The sequence below is a fragment of the Parambassis ranga genome, chromosome 17 (genome assembly GCF_900634625.1).
Source record: "Parambassis ranga chromosome 17, fParRan2.1, whole genome shotgun sequence".
NCBI classification, from domain to species: Eukaryota; Metazoa; Chordata; class Actinopteri; family Ambassidae; genus Parambassis; species Parambassis ranga.
The window spans coordinates 13,298,657-13,319,703 of record NC_041037.1 but is presented as its reverse complement, the minus strand read 5'-3'; the positions used below and the strand labels follow the sequence as shown (position 1 = coordinate 13,319,703).

Genomic DNA, 21,047 nt, shown 5'->3' with positions numbered 1-21,047 from the left:
TGCAACACAAGGAGAGCTGTAGAGAAGGCACACAAAAACAGAGTGGTACACTACAGAATGAAATTAGCATGTATTCATCTGGTATATTCAAATACTGACTGAAAAATATGTGCAGCTCATCCAAGTGGTTTTCACAGCAGGTACACTTCTTGATATGAAAGAAAAGAATTAGAGATTAGAGTTAAGGTGAGAAACATTTTTCCTTTTTTTCCTGTTAGTGATTTACCAAGAGGGTATAAAAACTGTATGGACAAACAAGAAGCCAGTGAAAAACAATAGATCAAATGCTTAAGAAAATAATAGAAGAGGCCTACTCTCTCGTCAGTCTGCCCAGTATAAAGCTGCAGCTGGTTAGCTTAGCATAAAAGCTGGAAACACAGGGTAATGGTTAGCCTGGCAAAAAAAAAATCTGCCTAAAAGCACTTCTCAGGCAAAGTAACTGAAGGACCAGTGTGCAGGATTCGCGGGCTACCCATATGCATAAATATAAAACACTTATATAGATATGATTTCATTAGTAATTACCTTTAACTACAAAAAAAGGATTTTTGATAGGTTAGACTTAGCTCTTCATGCTGACCTATGGAGTAGATCCTCTTTCCATGTTTCCAGTGTACCAGCATGGACAAACCAAACATTGTCTTTTACATTTTTATATCGGGTGCTTTTAAGTAGCAGAAACTATACTCTGATTTAGGCCCTGCTGGGTCTTCCACTGTAGAACTCTTTCAGGGGAAAAATGGGGCAACAGTTGGGTTTGAAACTAATGCAGATCGACAGACAGGCAGAAGAAAAGCTAAGGAACAGGAACATTCGACATTCAGAGAGGTGAGGTTTTGTTTGCCTATTATTGATTTATTACTTGTGGACTAATAGATCCTTCAGTTGTTGCTGTAAAGGATCACCTCACCCAATGCCAGCCTTCACCTCCTGCACTGTAAAAACAGCTACTGCAGCGGCAGCCACTGTAGACTCTCCTGCACACTTAAAAAAGCAACAGTATCTGATTGTAATCTTCAAAGCCACCACTATATTTAACTATGTCCTGCACGCTGGTCCTTTTACATATGTTTGTAAGTGATTTCAGTGAAGCTGGTGCAAAGAAAGAGAAAAGGAACCGTTACCTGCTGACTGATATTTTACTGTAACAGACTGATTTCAGAGTGGCACTGATCAGCTCATTAAACGGATGAGACTAATCTTCCACAATATCTGACTTCAAGTAACATCTAAGTGAGCTCTTGTGTTTACAGGGAAAAGAAAGTAACAAAATGCTGAACGAAATGTACAAACTGATTAAATGTTCGGGTTATTCTTGTCTGAAATGCAATGGACTGGAAAAAGTAGTAAATATATACACAAGCAGCATCTTCTTGTTAATGTTCTTCAATAACAATAAAAGCTTCCTTTGTTGCCAAGGAAACACCTCTGGGCAAAGCTGCACATATACATGAGTCACACATCAAGTACAGTATAAAACATATGCACTTGTCCCAGTAAATAGTTCATGGTCACAGGATGTTCATTTCATAAAAACCTCAAATGTTCCGATTCAAGTCCAATAATACAGCGAAGTAGCCAGCTTCGTACAAGTCTCTTTAAGTTAGCAGTGGTGGTGAGGCATGAGTATGTCGTTTCACCGTGAAAAATGCCTTTACATACAAATGACAACCATAGCAAAGAGATAAAATACAACCAAACACAACCAAACAGTACAGAGCCAATGAAAATGTCTTGTGAAGCCAATCAGGAGTCACCGTCTGATCAGCTGTTGGCTGGGTCGTCTTTCACATGCCGGTGGGGTGGGGGGCGGGGGGGCTCTTAGTGGAGACGACCTTTGGTGTGGAAGTGAAAGGGTGTGGAGGAGCTGCTGGAAACACGACCTGCTGACAAAACACAAGCTCCTTGTCCAGTTGGCTGGCACAGACGTCAATAACAACTGTCACCAGTCTGACTGCTGTGTCAGAGGCGGATTGTTTCGCAGCTCAACGATATGTCCTCAGTCCTGAATGAGGCACAGTCAGCAGCAGACCCTACTGCTCACATCACTCCCACTTTCCTTCTCCCTTCTTGTCTCAAGACTGCACAACTGAGAGTGTGTACAAAGTGTTGTGTCCTTCTCCAAAACTCTTCTACAGATGTGTCTTTCTTTAGTTTTTGGGGTAGATTTTTTCATAGAAGAAATTCTGTGCCAGCAGGTAGAGTTCGCCATCCTTTTCTCGAACAGCATGCGCCCTGACAAACTGGAACTGCTCCAGTGCAAACTCATAGAACTCATTCTCCATTTTCCAGATGGCCGACTGCTGCAGCTTGGCGATGGACTCCTTTGTGGGCGGCTTCTTCTCGCTGGTCTTCCTTAAGTGGGATTTCTTACCTGTGATGAAAGAAAGAGAGTTATTAAAGACAAGTAGGGACTAAATGACTGTATAATGGATTTTGTGATAGCTGCTATTGACAGGTCCTAGACTTTCAGTTTAACTGGCAGTATTTCAGCCTCTCAGACATTACCATTACCAGGACTAGAACTGACAGATTAAATTGCATAACCCAGATTAGACTGCAGTAAATAGGATGTTTGTCAAGATAAACTTGGTATCTTTGCTTTTTTGCCTCAGAGTTGCCAGTGGTGACAAACCCCCACTGCTAGGCGCCTAAAAAGTTGCACAAAAATGTTGTGTTTGTTTACCCTGTTTATTTGAAGTGTTACGCTCAGTTTTAAATGTGTTTTACTGAGATGAACAGCTGAGATGCACGGCAAGTCTCACCTGTGCTCAGATTATATTACTGCACATGTGGCATGTTTGTTGGGGCGAACTAAATATAAAATACTTTGCCAAATAGTGTACTCAGTCATTGTCAGGTTCATATTCTGCTTTTCTTCATTTTTTTTATTGTGACTGCTCCCATTGCAGCTAATTTGTAACTAGACCATCACATGAGTACGTATTGATCACAGTTTAATTCTCAGTGGAGCAATTCATACTACTAATATGCAACCCGGGCAGCTACACACACAGTTTGTTATAATCTTGATGGGAGAAACTACAACATGCAGGGAAACAGCACCTGTTTTGTACAGCTCGGTTGCTCCTTTGAAGAAGCGTGGCAGCGCGGCCTCCAGCATCATGACAAAGTCCTCCAGCTCCTCTGTTACTCCGACCAGCATGTACTCATTCACCAGGTTGTACTTTGCTTGTTCCAAAGCCCACTGGCTGCCCACATTCCTACAAAAAAAGAACATTTCTTTTTTAAGGTGCAATTAGTTTCTCTTTGAGTGAGATGGACATGGAGGTGCAACAGAAGATTAACAGAAGAAGAGAGGAGGGCAAGAATGATGAGGTGAGGTGTGAGGAGTGAGCCCAGAGAGGGTTGAGACAAGGGGAAGAGCAGAGGAAGGAAGACAGGAAGGTGAAATAATAAATCAGATCTAGTTAGGAAATTAAATAAGGAGAAAGTAGATTGTTTAAATCTATAAAGTACATATTTGGCAAGACCTTAAACACAGCAATCTAGGACTGGCAACTCCACGTTTTTGTCTGGAATATTTATTCAAGGTTTCCAATGAGTTTCTCTAAATCTTCAAGACACTGCCAGTGCACCACATCATGCTGAATCCTACACCCTGCAGTCAGAAACTGCCCCAAAGAGAGAAGAAATGGTTAAAAGCTGGACGGCTTAAGGATGAGTCGAGGATAGTTTAAGGAGTTTGAGAGAGATGACTGAGGGCAGACAGAGAGTGATAAAGACCATGATGTAGAGAGAGCTATCAGAGGCTGAGAGGAAGCAAGAGGAAATAACTATGAGGCTTAATGTGGCAACCAGCTTACCAACATTCAGAGTAATGCCCACAGAAGAAGGGAATCTGGAGCCAGAGCTTCTCAGGAGCGCAGTCTGAGCCACCAGCGGATACACATTCATCAAACGTCTGAAACACAACACATGAAGGAAACAGATTTGTTTTTAAAAGCAGTCATGTTATAGACACTGAAACAGGTTCAGCTAATACTGGACATCATTTCGTGCATTTGCATGCACTTAAAAATAACTCTAAACCAGAGTCTTTGATTAGTGTAGTAAGAGTTAAATAAAAGTTATGTTTGATAACTGGACGGTATTTCCGGCAAGAACAGAGGCACTGACTGAGTGGATGGTACCTCGCTAGGACTTAAAAATCATTGACATTGTTTTTGATTTTACCTTCTTGTCTCCTTGTTTTCTGCGTCGAAGGCCGGGTCTGTAGTCATCCCCGAAACGCAGGAAGTAATAATAAGACACGAGCCTTTCAATGGGATCCCTGATCACATTTATGTAGATGGGTTTCCTCTTCACCCCAAACCTGAGGAGAATGACTTGGATCAGAGAACTCAAACTTGAATTAAAATATCCTAAATGAAATTTAAATACAGATAAAACTAAAAGCTATAAAGTTTAGTAATTTACTTTCTATCCAGTGGTACTTTTGTTTTACATTCCCAGACTTATATGTCTGACTTTGGAAGTGAACGGCTTCAAATGACCACAAGGTGGAGTCACCTGATCAGAGCCACTGCAGGCTGAATTAATTGAGTTTTACTGTGCTGCCATCACTAATTATGTTTAGTGAATGTGACCTTACTTGGTGAAGTCGAGGAAGGAGACGTGTCCGTGGTAGAAAGCCGGCTTCATTTCCCTCCATTCAGTCACATTTTTAACAAACCGCACCTGCAGAAAACAAAATCCCCTCCGTTACAATGACTAAAGTGCTGAGCTTAGAAACAAAGTCAAGAACTGAACATGATGGAGAGACTCGTGCTGCTCTGACCTGGTCCTGTATGGACATGACTGGGTTGTTTTTGGTGGTGTTGATGTGCAGGACGTGATAGTGGTTCTTCCCGCATAGATCGTAGGCGATGTTGGTGAAGGAGGTGCTGGCCGTCTTGGGCACGCGGTTGTAGATGATGACCAGGTCGTTTTCGTTGTCGGACAACGCCGCCGAGTCCCGTTCCCGCAGGCCGTCCTGCGTGTGCCGCTGCTCAATCTCTCGCACCTCGTGTCTGGCGATGGCTCGTTCTGCAGGGATGACAGGAGATTAGAAACTGGTTCAGGATGTACAGATGAGGATTTGTTTTGACAGCAGTTTGGGAAAAAAGAGGCTTTGAGGTTTCCTCAAGTGTGCAAGAAGTAAACACCTTTCCTATAAAGAGGTCTAGAGGGTATTTATGGCACACTGTGGAGAAAACAAGCAACCAAAAACACTTTCAACATGTTTTTACAATCAAACACACATTTATCTGTGTGGTTGACGTTCATGTTACACATTTTAAAAGAATCACTGTCCTTGTCAGAGGCAACACTGCTGCATGAGAAACTAAACTGTAACTTCATTAAAAAAGGATTTTCATTTCATTTGAACGCTGTCTCTGTCACACAGCAGATAGCTTAAACTCTTTTCCTGCTTCACACCAAGGATCAAGAATAATGTCAAATAGGAATATTAGTTAATCATTTTATGAGCAGTCCATTTCACGCTGTGGTACCACTTCTCTTGTTCGCTAATCAGATTTCACGTTAATATCAGTCGCCTACCTTTACTTTTATTCTCCTCATTTGACCGCAGACAGCCTGTGTGCTTCTGTTTTAGAGCGAATCGGTGTACTTTCATGTGGTCAAGTATGCCCTCAGACTGAGTCAACTATGTTTTTACTTCTAACAAATAAAGTGGGGTGAAAAGCTAAGGTTAAAAAGTTAGCAGTTAGACTGTGAGGTTACAGTTATCTGATAGCTAACAGGACGTTTACAGGACATCAATGCACTTTCAATAAGGAGGTGGAGGTTTGAGGGGGTCCTATCACCTAAACACTGGATAGAGCAGCAGAAAAGCCAGACCTTGGGGCCTCAGAGTGAATAGATTCAACACAAAGGAGGCCTGGCCTTTGTTGCCCTTGGCCTTTTCTTCATCTGTATTCGCCTCAGATTGACGGGTGTTGACAAAGCCACAGAGTGCATTTGTGTGTGTGTGTGTGTGTGAGTAGGGGAGGCAGCACAACGCTGAAGCACCTAATACCCGTGGGAGCTCTCAGCGGAGCCAGTGGGCTACTAAAGCCCTGCCTAAAGCTGTGCCTGGCAACTGAGACACAGTTACAGCCTGGACCGGCCATGCCGGCTTTAGAAGCTGGCACCCGGCACCAAAGGCCAATTAAGATGTCATCTGTGATTCCACCACCCTCTCCCTCATCTGTGTGAACGTGAACACACACTCTCTCACTGCCCCTTCTCTTACACCCTCCTGAGCAGCTGTTAATGTTCCGCTCATCAAAGCTGGATCTGGTTTCGGAAGGAGCCACACCACTTCCGCACACTCACAACTGCTGTGCTCTGGAGTGAAGGCGTGGAGACGTGCCAGGTGGTTGTAATGGGTGATGGCTGTCAACGCACACAACAACTGTAATGGAGACATTCATTCAGGCCTCCATGCAAAGCACGCATTAGCCAAAAACAACAGCAGTAACAGTTGGTATGTTGGAACTTTATCGCCTAGGCTCGAATGTCGTTTTTGGATTATTTTTATACAGTGTTGTACATTGTGGAATACAGTGAGGGGGGGGGGGGGGGGGGGGGGGGCAAAGAAAGATTAATTTAGACTTGAGGCCCAACCTGTGACAATACAAGTCATAAATTGTATGTGCCTGATCTGAAGAGCCAGGTGCCTGAGGAGCTCAAGGTCTGCTTCACAAGCCTCCACTGGAACACATTTTTTTTTAAAAGATCAAAAAGGTTTGATCAGACAGAACAAATCAAGAGCTCCTCAGTAGACTGGCAAATAACAGTAGCAACAATATACAAATAATTTGAATTCATTAATAGTTCCAGCTGTGGATTTACAGTGATCAGAAACACAACTCCAGGTAAATCTTACTGCTGCTTCATTCCTGCAAAATGTGAAGGAAGCTACAATATTAGTGAGCAAGTCAGTGTGTACCACTGTGTAACACACACACACAGTCGATACAGATCCATAATGCATGTAAAACCTACTGTTTTACCATTTCTCAGCTCAATATTTGATGCCTGCAACCATCTCAATACAGGATGTGTTTTTAATGCTCACTTCATGAAAAATGATGTCAGACAAAGTCCACTGAAGTCACTGTCAACAGTAAACTGTCTAGAATCTGACAGGGGAAATATGTCTTAGGCACAGTTAAAAGACCATGCGAGTGATGTTACTGAACTGCTGTCTCATGTAATCTTTTATATTTGCTTTCCATTTGCTTTGGAATAAACACGCTGATTTACAGTATTAAGCAGTTACATGCAGGCCTTTTAGTCTGTCAGTTTTTTAAAGGTGAGGAGAGTGAGAGAGACAGTGTTGTGACCCTAACCACAATGTCCTGAACTATGTGAGAGGGCCCTGGAACCACTTGTTAAAGACATGGTGCTTTGTGCCAAATTTCCATCAAGCAACAAGGAGGCGAAGCGGGCACGGAAAGGGCTTCTTAGGCTTTGTAGCAGACGCCCTATTCATTGGGAGACTGAACACACTTGGCACCAACCTCCATATCAGAGGGCGCCACACACACAAACTTAAGCTTAGCGGTCCCTTCTGAGGTCATTTAATTAGAGAACAAAAGCCTGAATTACTATGGCCACACAGCGGGCATCCTTTCATTCCACATTTCCGTCAGTTTCCTACCCTCTAGCCGACTCAGCATTAAAAGCTAATTATGAACCGTGAAGCCAACATGGGTCTTAAACACTGTGACAACTACAAGCCTATTACTCTGAGTTTCATTCAAAGTGAGAGACAGGAGAAAGACAGAGTGCTGGTAGTTGAACATATTTACTGAAGCAATTTCACGCTGATTAGACGCAAGCATTTGAAATCATCACTCATATTGCACTGCCAGATCTGCAAAATGTGACAGGCCGTCATGTATTATAGCCGTCACGTCAGATCTGATGGGATAATAAAAGTGTGGGAGAGAAGATGATCCTTTCTCCAAGCAGCTCATAAATCTATCATTGCTGCGATCCGCCAGTAGGAGCTCTTTCCCTCCCTCTCTCCGTTTCCCCCGAGAGGGTTAGCCCCTCGAACCGAAGCCTTGAGCTAGGTGGGTAATAGAGATTGGCTATCAGCAGCAGACTGAGGTGTATGGCTTGTATGGTTCTACTTGGATGCCGCTGGATTGCAAAATCAATGAAGGATGACAGGAAGGAGATCTAGGTTGCTGCTGTATAAAAATCGAGTTAGTCTGCTGCTGGTGCCGTTTCTCCCTGTTCCCTCTATATAGACTTGGATGTACGCTGCTGTTTTGCAGTGCCAGGTTTCCAGGGGGACAGTTATGTCACCACTGCAGCACTCACCAACATTTGGATAAACTGTGCACTTCCGGATTTCTAATTATTCTAATTCAGAGTGGATTATAATCAGAGGAGGCAGGAATAAAGTCAGGCAGACAGGCTGATTCAAGCCCAGCTAAACAGAGCATTACCATTGTTATTTAAGCGGTGACAAGGAATATGAAACATGCTGCGAGAGGAAATCTGTGGTGCAGCTTTTCAGCGTTGCTGGCAGCAAGAGCGAGCCGAACATAGTGAGAGATAAATGAGAGTGCTTTCATTATGTGATTGTGGAAGTTCATTCAAACACCTTCAGAGCTTTCAGACAAGCTCAGAATGACAGGCAGGAAAAGAGACATACAAAATATCACACACAAAACTCCATTTAAACCACACACCAAAACCGCCAATCTGTATTTCACACACTTTTCCACTGGTTCCAATGAAAGGAACAACAACCTTCGATGGATCAAGGTGTCTAAGTGGGTTTTTTGAAATGGGGTAATAGCTAAAGCTGAACAATTTTCCCCCTGGTATTGACACACAAGTGTGGCATTGACGCTTAAATTGAAGGACTCATTCACTAGTCTGTAGTCCACAGTACAGCTGGGGGAGAAGAAGATGGAGACAAGGACCAGTCTAGTGTGAGTAAGATGTCAGACAGAAGGATAACTTGATCGCAAGCTGAACACCTGATTATTTTTGTGTAAAATACTGATATGCAAATAAACCAACTTCACCACAGATCGTTCCATGGCAGGAGCACAACACAAGGACCTACAAAGCACAAACTGAGCAGTGGGAGTGGGCAGTGATAACAGAGAGATACAGTATAATTAACCCAACCTCTGGTCCACAAAAAATACAAACAGAATGATTAACAGAGCTGGATTACAGGATTTATATTTGCCGAGTGACCACAGGGCTACACATGGCCACTAGTGTTGCTTTGCATAGGCTGCATAAACAAAAAGAAACTGTTTGCAAACTGTCAGCATATCAGTATGTGTTTGTTTGGGTGCCCTAACAGGCCAATTAATAGCATTCTTTTTAATTGGGATCATGGGCCATGCAATGCAACAGAGTAACAATGCTACAGTTCTTTAAACTAGACTTTAACACAGCCAGCAACAAGACCACCACTAATTCAAGAGGAGCTTTACAGCAACTGATACTGATATTTAGAGGGAAAAACTGCAATTAATGTTTGCCTTCAGAGTTACATGAACAAAACATCAAAGCATGGAAAGATATGCAAATACCCTCTGTACAGGACATGGTCTGTGCTCATATCTGACATGGACCAAAGTTAGACCTTAATTTAACTCAGAGAAAGCTTCCACTAATATTTTCAATCATCCAGGGAGGTGACGTGGTGAAAATAAAATGTCTGGCCACACTGCAGATTCTTATAAATAAAGAGGTTTCACAGTGACAAGATATTTCCTGTGCAGGGACTTGGAACAGCTGCTTTGTGAGGCTCCATAAATACAGGCCAAAGAGTTTTTCATTGTTATGACTTTCACCTGAGTTCTTGCTTTAACTAGGAGTCACAGAAAGAATCAAGAAAAGGTGAAGGGAAACACAATGGAACCAGTGCCACGCCGTTGAGGTCAGCTTTCCACCCACAATCCCCCGGAGGGTGAGGGAAACGCTCCCACCTCCAGAGAGATGCTGCTGCTGCTGCACCCTGCAGTTTAATTCAGCATAAACAGTGCATGTAAAGGTCACGTTTCCCGTAAAGCCTGGCAATGACTGACAAAAGTAGCATTCTGCAAACAAACAGGTCTCTGTCAGAGATCGGATTCCTAAACTGTGACGGTGACACAAAACTCACCCTTGTCAGTGCTGACAGACAACAACAGTGCAGACAGTTAAAAGTGGTTAAGTGGCTCTGGGTATGAGTCTTGTGACCACAATTACACCATCGAATGTTGCTGAGGAAGAAAGATGTTTTTTGGAAAGGATACTTCACAACCGTAGGCTTCAGCTGAAGATGTGGTTTTGTTTTTTTTTATATTTTTTAACACAGCTACAGATGAAAAACTAGCAGCTGGACAAAACTCAAGGGTACACTAAAAAGGCTCCAGCCCCATGTGGCACATTTATAACTCCTAGTCTGAATGCAAGCCATGTCTCTACACTAATGATAACCATCCGGGATAGATGAAGATGATAATCATCATGGTTCAGGCTGCCACTTTCTCCCCTAATATGTCTTTTGTGCGATCGAAGGCTGTGGTGTTGTCTGACAGGTAAGCCAATAATGTCTGGAAAAACAGAAAGAGTAAAAGGAGGCCACGTTCTGTCTGCTTCATCAGAAACAGCCAGTCAGATGAGATTATGGAGCAATTTACACAGATGGCAGATCCCATCATTCCCCTGCCTTGTTAAGTAAAGGCGGGTCTGACAGGTTGTGAAGGGGGGGGGGGGATTGATTGGAGTAGATCTCATCTTGGCACAGATTGTCAATGACTAAGCAGTGGGAATTAGCCAACATTTTCAGTGCCAGTTGCGCTTCAGAGGAAAAACGAAATATCTGGGTAACTGTAAATGAATAGAGAAGAAAAGAAAGAAATAGAGGAGAATAAACTTCACACACAGCCTGACAAATCTAAAGAGGGAGAACCTTAAAATCTGATGAATGCATACATCTGCACTAAAATACCGCTCTCGCTCTGAGCCCTCATATCCTAATATAACAACAAACAATGTTTGCATAACAGAGCTGATCTGCTGGCAAGCTACAACCCAGATATCTGATGTTCTCCTTCCCCTCGCCGTCTCTCAGCCCCGTAACAGATAATTAATAATGCATATATGGGAGTCCAGGGAAAACTCCATACTCTATTAGACAGAGCAGATGACAGCTATTCATAGGTTTAATGATGAGTGGGAGGGACAGGTGAACACCACAGAGGATCTGTCCCACACAGACAGGTGGAACATTATAACGGCGTACAACAGAATATTTCTGCAAACGAGACCGGTTCACTGCAGTCGCTTCATCTCTGCAGGCAGTGCTTTGTGTCTTTCATCTCCCACATCTCTGCATGTCTTCTTTCATCTCATTATTTTAGCATCTCCAGGCCATCTATCCAGTGAGGGTCCTGTGCTGCTTTCACCATCAGCAGATCACTGCGACAGGATGAAGAGGTCCTATTTTGCTCTCCAGCACATAAACTCAAATATTAAGTCATTTTTGGTTAGTTGTCACAGACTAAATTGATAATTTGATTTTATCCTTTGTGTCATGGGTGTCCAGAGATTTTCGCGGTCAGATTTTATGTCTTAAAATGTGTTGTTTTTGGCCCACCAGCTAAACAGGATAAATCAAAATCAGTTCTTGTTTTTTTAACTCATTGTGTAACTCATTGTGTCATGTGATGTTCTGCATGGACCATTGTCACCTCATGCTGTCTGTGTCGTCACGGTGCGTCACGCGATGGCGTTGGTTACGCAGAGGGCTCTGAAGGTGCACAACACCAGTTCAGCACTTCGACACAATTCACCACGAGACTAAACATGCTTCCACATACAACCTGCTATCAGAGAGCGTCTGTACTGTACAAGTGAAGTCCTTTAATGTGTGCTCCCCGCCACAGCTGAGAGCAGCACATCTATCTGTGCCTTTTTTTTTTTTTTTTTAATGGGGGCTGGATAACAACAACTTTCCACAAATGCGAACATTTGTAAAATATTTTGTCTGGCTCCATTCATGTGCGCAGACTTTCTGTTTAAACTGTGATGTTTTGTTGGTGTAACAATGAACAGTCCGTCTTTGTTTGTTAACGTTCTTTATTGCTAAACTGCCAGCTGCAGGCTGCACTTCTCTCCAAACTACTCTGCCGTATTTCCGTACGCCGCTGTCGTAAAGCATGTCATTACGTCTCGTTCGCACGCACTGCAAACCTGTGCAAACATTACATAAAATAAAACAAGACCCGCTTGAGATCAGCACTAAATGACCCCCACCTATAAAAGGCTACGTGACATTTTACGTACGTCTACTGCTGCTCTTAAACCAGACCTGCCATATAATCAGACTGGGGAAACTGTGATAATTCAGCAACAGCCAAGTTTTTGAAACTAGTGTCAATAACTTGCCTTGTTTGCTGTGTGAAATCAAATAATTAAATAACAGCATACACATCCTTTGCTGTTTAAAATACGTGCACAAAGTACTAATGCATGGATGAAAAACACTGTATAAAGCCTCTGGAGTGCAGTGCAAATTGCCTGAAATGACACTCCTGAGTCAGCTCTGATCTGAGGATCACAATTCAGGAAATTTCAAAAAATCTGGGGGTGTGAAGTTTGAAGGAAGAAGAAAGCTATAACCAGACTTCAGCAGTACACTAATTATTTCTGCTGAAGGCAACATCATCCTGCTGATTCCTCTGCAGACTCCATTTCATTAATGTGTATTTTGATTTACAAGCAACACAACTTTATATTTCTAACAAGACTGTTTAACAGTGGAAGTAGCTTTTGGGTCTGAAAAGTGAAGCCCAAACACACAGCTGCCTTAAACCTGCATTTGTACTTGTATACTGTAAACACAGAAGCTCCCTTCACCCTGACATTGTGGTATACAGCTGCTACAAAGACCTTATCTTTATGCTGCGTGCTCAGCTTTGCTCATTCTCAAGCAACAAATAAATCTGGTGCCTCAGTGCCTACATTCATAAAGCAGTGCAACACCTCAAGAGACCATGTGAGTGTGCTTTTTTGGGGCGTTTCCACAAACCCTCCTGCTTGGTTGCACAAAGAAATCTGATTAAACAATTGATTCAAATCAGAGGGAGCATGCGATCAGTGAAATCACTTCTGGTGACTGTAATACTATAAACTATTAGTTCAAATTCAGGAAATCCTCCAAGACCGGTAATTACTTACAATGGTAATATAACTAAACCCTAATATTTCATAAAATACATTTTTTACATATTTTACTTATGAAGCATTTTTCAAACACAAATGAAAAAGAGACATAAATAGTCAATAGTCAATAGTTATTGATCAGTCATGTCAATCAGATGCTGTGTTTAACAATCTCAGAATCAGCAGCAATCTAACAGAGTGCATTAACACTGGTCAGCTGCAGAGCAGGACACGGGTCCAAAAAAGAGCGATCAATCAATCTGGTGGCTCGAATTACTGAGCGAAGTCAGGCAGAAGTCTATGAAAAAACAAAACAGAAAGAGACACAAATCTTACTGATGTTGACTCAGCAGGGGACAGTCTGAGTGTTGGAGCTGAATATTCAGCAGCCCCGATACTTCATTAATAACACACACACACACACACACACACACACACACACACACACACACACACACACACACACACACACACACACACACACACACACACACACACACACACACACACACACACACACACACACACACACACACACACACACACACACACACACACACACACACACACACACACACACACACACACACACACACACACACACACACACACACACACACACACACACACATCACAGCTGCATTTACTTATTTGTATCCTGGCTATTAAACTTGTAGCAGGCAATTTGGCAGTTCTACTTACTCTGATCAGCAGACTGAGGAGAGGGAATGAAAACACATGCAGAGAAACCAAAAAAGGAGAAAGAAAGAAGGACGGGGACGCACCAAAAGAGGTGAAGAAGAAGGAGTGAAATGGAAACAGTGTAGTAGCGCCCCATTAGCAGTTCATCCCTAAGGATGCTTGGCGTGTGACAAGTATACACAAGATAAAGGCAGCTTGAAGCCAACTATCAGGAGCAAAGTTAAACCAGGGGCTGAGGAAGAACAAGAGCCACATGCTCCAACATCTTCCTTCCTCCTTTATCCCTGCATGTTCTGATGAAACTGGTTGTAAAAATGCTGCAGGCCTGCTTTCTTCATTTCTTTTTCTTGTGTGTAGAGGCTTATGATTTTCACCAGCTAAGGCTTTAAATATTTCTGTCACAATGAAAATTAAATCATCTCTTTCAATTCACCCCCCTCCCTCCACTTCACGTCCTCCTCCTTTGATAGCACCTTCTTTCTGAAGCCAGCAGCAGATATTCTGCATTCAGGCACGCGTCCAATGAGGTTAATAAAACACAAGAGGGATTTAAATATCACAGAAGAGACTAAGCAAGCAAATAAAGAAGTTGTTTACAACTATTGATCCAGACGGAGTCAGATGAGAGTACTGTCATTATAAGTTATTATCGTGACAGGGGTTTATTAGTCGCTTGCCGTTTCCTAGTTAGAGGAGGAGCTGAATGGTGTCAGGGAGAGAAAGAAAACCCTGCTAACTCTGCAGAGGAGAAGTGCGGAAACTGACACCTGCTGTCATGTGTTTACAACCGCAGGCTCCATCATCTGTCAAAAACCCACAGGCTCTAACTAGGTATGGCAAGGCATGAACTCCACAGACCAAACTGGATTTGTGGTTCTTATCATCATTAAAACAGAGTCTGGAGAATCATTTCTGCTCCATGTGTGTAGAAACATTCAGGACCAATGTTTTTAAATATCATTTTAGTTACATAATATCTCACCATCCATCAATCAGAGCTCCACTTGTCCCATGAGCTTAGTCAATCTGGCCTGCAGGTTTTTGGTGCACGTGATATTTGAAGCTCATATTTGCTTAGATTGAGCTGACAGCTCTGCCCAACAGTGACACAGGAGGAGATGAAGACGTAGGGAAGACAGCGAAGAGGAGGAAGGAGGGGGACATTGGGGAGAGGCCAGCTGCTGTGGGGAGTGATGGGTGGTATTGGAGTGGGTTGCTCTTCTAGAACAGCCTCCAATTACATCCAGGGTGTGAAACCGTCCATAACACCCCGATTAGCCTGTCTGTCATCCTGCTACAGCAGCGAATGCAGAGCCGGCTCTGGTTGCTGCTGCTGCGAGTGCCACTTTGCAGGAACATATTCCCTGTCAGACAAAGTGCACGCTAGGGGCCATAAATCCTCAGCCCCAATCAAAGCCTGCTTCTAACAATACAGCACAAGCCCAGTATGACCATTAGCACTCTGCCTCCCAACCTCCCACAACAAATCCATCCTCGACACCTACGCCCATCTCCGCAGTGGGCTCCCCTCCATTAGCTGCTCAAATGGCATGTTTCAGAGAGTGACTGAGCAGGCAGGTCTACGTGTTAGACGCCAGCGGCTGCTTATGGTGGCAGATGCCAAGGTGCAGAGTGAAAGCAAATGAGTCGTGCACCCTTTATACACTTTGGGGCAGCTAAAGATGGAGATGTGGGGTGTGAGGGAGAGTTCAAAGGGAATCTGAATGCTGAGTTCACACTTGAACGTGGGCTGCAGTACTACAATGCTGTTTGTATGTCACTGCTGTCAGGATGCAGGCATGGAGTTGTGGAAATAAACTGGACACTCTAGTTTAGTGCTGCCAACATGTCCGCAATTATCTCTATAAAGGAAGCTACCGTTTGGTGTTGAGTGAGTCACACACATCAGTTATTACAGCCTCGACAAATGCGTAGGAGTACAACAAAATGTGCTATACGCTTGCAAAGTAATGTTTCGTACATGTGCAGATAAATGTTTTATGTTAGAAACATTATGAATCAATGTGTTGCAGCAGAACAGTTGTCCAGTCAAAGTCCATGCAGAGCATGCATGAGGACAGACAGACAGACGCCTGACCGATGTCCTTTCAAGAGCAAATTCCTGATCCGATCCCCCCTGTCCTGTAGCAGAAGTGTGTGAGGGTGGGCTGCGAGTGCCTGGCATGACAATCAAAGTCAAATTCAAACGCAGGCCCCGAAGCGATGGGCTGTGGCAACAAATGAATGCTTAAGTCTTGCGTCAGCTCTGCAAACACTTTGACAATAAGCGTATGAATCCACTTCCTTCTTCTGCATTCAACAGCATCTCTCTTCATTCTCAGTGCTCGTCACAGAGCCGCTTGTGTCTGGAAATAAATATCACCATGCAACAGATGGAAATTGAATTCCTTTAATCAGGCTGAATAACGGCCAGCAGATAAAAGGGATGGTGTTGAGGGAGGGGGTGGGGGGTTTCTGAGTGTCTGTCCTGCTGGGAGACAAGCAGCCCTCACATGGCCTGCAGGGCAGAGGGTGGAAGAGGTCTTTTTTCTCTAGTTACAAGGGCCACAAGGTGACAGTTTTATAAGCAATGTTTCTATTTATGCAGCTCTCAATATACCATAACTCTCGTCTTGAATTAACCAGCCACTGACAGCTACAAGTTGTCTGTCTGGTTTGACAAAAAGCCGGGCTGTCTGGAATGAAATCTCTGTTTATGAATACTCTCCCTGAGGAAATAAAGTTTGGCATTTCAGAAGTTCTTGAATATCTTTCTGCTGGTGCACTTTTACATAGGGACTAATGTCATGATGTAGCTGTAGACTGTAAATGAAGATGGACAAACGCTGTGATGTTGCCCACAGGCTTCCTGAAGAGTGGGTTTGAAGCTCAGTGTTGGGGCTTTGGCTGCCTGGCTCTCAGTTAATCCAAGGTGGAAGCTGAGTAGCGGTGACATGGGTGGGTGAGTGTCTAAGCAGACTTATTATGTGGTCAGAGTGGTCACAGTCTTATAGGCATAAATTGCATAGCTAGGTTTTATCACTCAATCAACAATAAGACGTACAGTTCATTTTTTCAGTGGGGGTGCGCTCACCTCACAGCTAGAAGGCTCATCCTGCTTTCTGTGTGGAGCTGCCATGTTCTCCCAGCGCTAGCTACTCAGGCTTCCTCCCACATTCCCAAGACATGCTTATTAGGTTAAGTGGGACAGATTGCCCGATTGTGACTAGCGGTTTGTCTGTTTGCCTGGTGACTTATCCTGCCTCTCACCCATTGACCACTGGGACTCTCCAATGACTGGCTGGAACAAAAACACACATTTGGCAGCCCCAGCTACACAATGCTTCACAATGAATACACTAATAATTTACACCAATTTAAACCATAAGCATTTGAGTCTTAGCACCATCATCTGTTTAAAGAGTGGAGATGTGGGAATATTCATAGTTAACTCTTAACTACCTCATCACATTTTCTCAAGTTCTTAAAAAGATAAATTCAAGGCTAACACATCAACGAAGCAGTACTTATGCATGTTGGTTTCAAATTTCGAGGTTGCATAACCATATTCAAGGCTGTATCTGCCGGGCATGGAAAGCGGCCTTGATCACCATACGTGGATCATTCGTAAAAAAACTTTATCTGTCCGTCCACAGTCAGTCTGCCTTACTGTTGACCCAGTCGGCTGCGGTGCCGGTGAGCAGAGGAATCCTGTCAGAATAATGGATTAGGGCCACAGCAGGACACACAGCTGCATCGCGGCATGTTTGTAATGCAGGACACTTCTCAGTGAAACCTTGGGATGGCGATTAGCTTGGAAGCAAATCACAGCTTGTCTGCCCTGCGGGAGGCATCTAATGGGGAAATGATTCAACCTGCGTGTCAGGCATTAGGATCCCACGCTGTGAGGAGACAGCACAGGTCATTCCAACACACAAGAAGTTAATTGTGAACATGTAAAAACACTGTGGATGATAGTGACATATAGAGATTTTTCTTTTGACTATGTTCCCACTAATTAACATGTAAGAGTTATTCATGGCATCTTGGTTTGGGTTTGGATGCCACCTGTCCTTGTTATGGTTGTTACGCTGCTTTTTAGTGTCGCACAGATGGATGTGCTGCAGGCGTACCTGGTAATGTGACCGGCCGCAGGCTGTCTCTCAGCATCATGCCTGTGAAAGCTTCAGTCACAACTATTTGGCTATGCAGCACATAATTCAGAGCTCCAGTATACAGACGTCTGCTCAGTCCAGTCATCCATCAGAGCGCTTTTTGCCAAGTCAACAGATTCTCGTGGTTGTGGGCAGTCGGGGGAAAGGCCTCTAAGGTTCTGTTTCAGCATGTGAGTGTGAGTGTGTGTCTGTGTATGTGTGTGTATCCCAGGAGAGTTTGGATTTTCACTGGGTGTAATGTATAGCTCTTTACAGCAGCAGCAAACCATGTCACAGGCCAATATAGCCATCTACCCCTGCAGGACCCCTGATTGTTCCAACATGTGAAACTCAAGATGTGAAACTTTATTCAATTAAGATGACAAAATAGATTATTTCATGCACAATCTGGCTTGGAAACCTCCCAGCTTACACTGAGCTTTGACTGAAGAAAATATGTCCATTTACTTTAAATCATGTATTATTCAATCATTTTTTAAGCAGTCTGATTTAGTCTGACCGATAACAATAGAAATTCAGAGGTGAATCGCTGTTTACTAAATCAACAATGCAGCCACGTGCTAATCAGATGGGCTGAGTAAAATAGTTGCCAATTAACCTTCTGTTGATTCTACTGATTGATCACATGTTGAAGGGCTTAGACAGCCGCAGGTTACAAGTTATCTGAAGATGCCAACCACAGCTCTGAGGACATTAGACGGTTTGTCATTTATTACGGACCAATTGACAGAAAAAGACCCAACATATTCATGATAAAAGATTAAAGACACCGGACTATCTGCAGCCATGAGACTCCAACACAGCCATGGATGTTTTCACATAAAGAGATCACAACATAGTCACAAGCATCCATGCTGCTTTATATTGTCACCAACTCTTACATTAAGCATGGCGCACCAGAGGGAAAAATCACTGGCAACGGAAAGAAGAGTATTTTGGCTGACTGGACATTTTGATATCTGTTTAAACCCATCTCCATTTGTCTGAATGCACTTCAGGAACATTACTCTGACAGCAACAGTATATGTTCAAATGTGAGAGGCCCTGTTTACACTTTCCTAGCAGGAAAAGCCCATTTATTACGAACAACAGTACTGATTTCTTGCTTCCATTAAGTGTCCCTGCAAGCCATGTGAGCGAGCCAGCGCGCACAACATCAGGACTCTGAAACTGCCTCACCTAAATGGAACTCACTCCACCATCATTAATAACACCTGTGCTTTTCCCGCTGCAACATGCCAAAATGTCCACTGGCTCACATTCTCTTCAATGCCAGGCTCCTTCACTCATCAAAAGACACACAATGTGGTGCGAACCCCTGAGGTACGCTGGCTGCACCCTCAGAGTGTCTGCTCAGCTCTGCTGCTCCCTAAAAAAAAGAAATCCCCACGGTGTAGGCACCATAGAAATAATCCTGAAATGTCCCACATCTTTACTGGGACTGAGCCCCTGATGGGAGTGAGCAATGAGATTTCAACACAGCACCGGCCATGTTTCAATCATAAAAAAGAGTTTGGTGAAGGGGCAGGAGAGGATTTGCAGCAGGGTGGAGTGGTGTCCCCATAAAAGCAGGATAAAACTAAAAATATGTGCGAGCACTGAAATATGCTTCTGTAACATCATATTCTAAGACAAGAAGCAGCACCCTCGCTGACCCGGCGCCGTATCACATATTTCTTCAACTCTTCTCTCACTAGATGTAGAATAATGGTTTACCCAGCTATCTTGAGTTAAAGATCACTGACTCACCAAAGTAACTTCCCCAAACATATTTGCCACCTTACACTTTAAGAAACAGTCATCGTCAGTTTCCAAACACTTTTTGACAAGTAGCCACAGTGCTGAAAACAGCTACCAGATGAATCAATAATCAACTGATTCTATATCCACACACAATCACATCCTCTCTGTCTGCAGGGCGTCAGACACCTCTTCAGTCTCACAATGCATTGGCCACATAAATTAAAAAAAATCGACCAAAATTTGGGAGGATTATTTTTATGCAAAGTTCATTTCATGACATGTCTCCGAGACCGTGGATGGAGCAGGAGCGCAGGATAAGGCTGTCAGCTCCCTGTCTCTTACTGACCCAAATGCACAACAATGGGGATGCTGACCCAAAGAGACAGAGATTAAAGGGACTTCACACATCTAGCCCGCGGTGTTCCTGGAGCGCTTAGACGGGATGGGTACGGACTGCAGCCTCCTTAAACTTACCGAGCTTTCCCCGAGACTCCTCCAGCTTCTGGATCTGGTTCTCCAGGAAGAACATGGCCACTGCGAACGCCAGCAGCGCCAGAAGCTGCAACTTGGGCGGCATCATGACTCTGAGCAGCCCCATCAAATCATCCAGAGAGGGATTTGGTCAGTCCATGCTCAGAGGAGGAGACACTGAAAACACACACACAGCGATGACGGTGATTACAAAGCGGCTGAGTGTGTGTGCATGGCCCTCTCCTTCTCCCTCCCTCCCTCTATTTGTGTGTGGCTCTCTCCCAGTGTTCAAATCCTTTGGTTACCTCAAATGCGATGTGTTCATACTCGGCTTGGTTATTTCATCAAGTCAATTTCCGTCGTAAAATTTCTCCAGAGTCCAGGTTGGTGCCTCCGGGATGTGGGAGCGTTGGTAGCAGCCACTGTCGCTTGCGTTCCCCATGCAGCGCTGTCCTGTCCCATCCAGTGTGTTCACCACCACGGACACACTCTTAGTACCGCTCAGGCCATTGGATGTAGCAACAGTCCACCACAGAGCTCAGCATTTCTATTCGTTGACTGTCACTGTCTGTTCAGTCCGGATTGGACAGCTCTCACAAACTGACTTGGACTCAAACAGCAGATGGCGCTCTAGTATTTGTAAGGCCCGGGAACAGTAGGAGCGAGGAAGAATTCCAGGGGCGACGTTGGTATATGCCAGAACGCAAAAACATAAAATAATAATTAAAAAAAATGTTCTAATTACTTTTTATG

At 43.8% G+C, this 21,047-nt stretch overlaps 1 protein-coding gene across 1 annotated transcript; it reads right to left on the bottom strand.

The window, feature by feature from the left end:
- Nucleotides 1-1,120: 1,120 nt before the first annotated feature.
- hs2st1a (heparan sulfate 2-O-sulfotransferase 1a) lies at nucleotides 1,121-20,793 on the bottom strand. The gene is made up of 8 exons (XM_028428626.1): nucleotides 20,600-20,793; nucleotides 20,298-20,471; nucleotides 4,802-5,049; nucleotides 4,616-4,701; nucleotides 4,198-4,336; nucleotides 3,828-3,925; nucleotides 3,067-3,224; nucleotides 1,121-2,374 (listed from the first exon to the last, which is right to left on the bottom strand). The coding sequence occupies exons 2-8, from the start codon at nucleotides 20,419-20,421 to the stop codon at nucleotides 2,151-2,153; spliced, it is 1,077 nt and encodes a 358-aa protein (XP_028284427.1). The 5' UTR covers nucleotides 20,422-20,471; nucleotides 20,600-20,793; the 3' UTR covers nucleotides 1,121-2,150.
- Nucleotides 20,794-21,047: the final 254 nt, after the last annotated feature.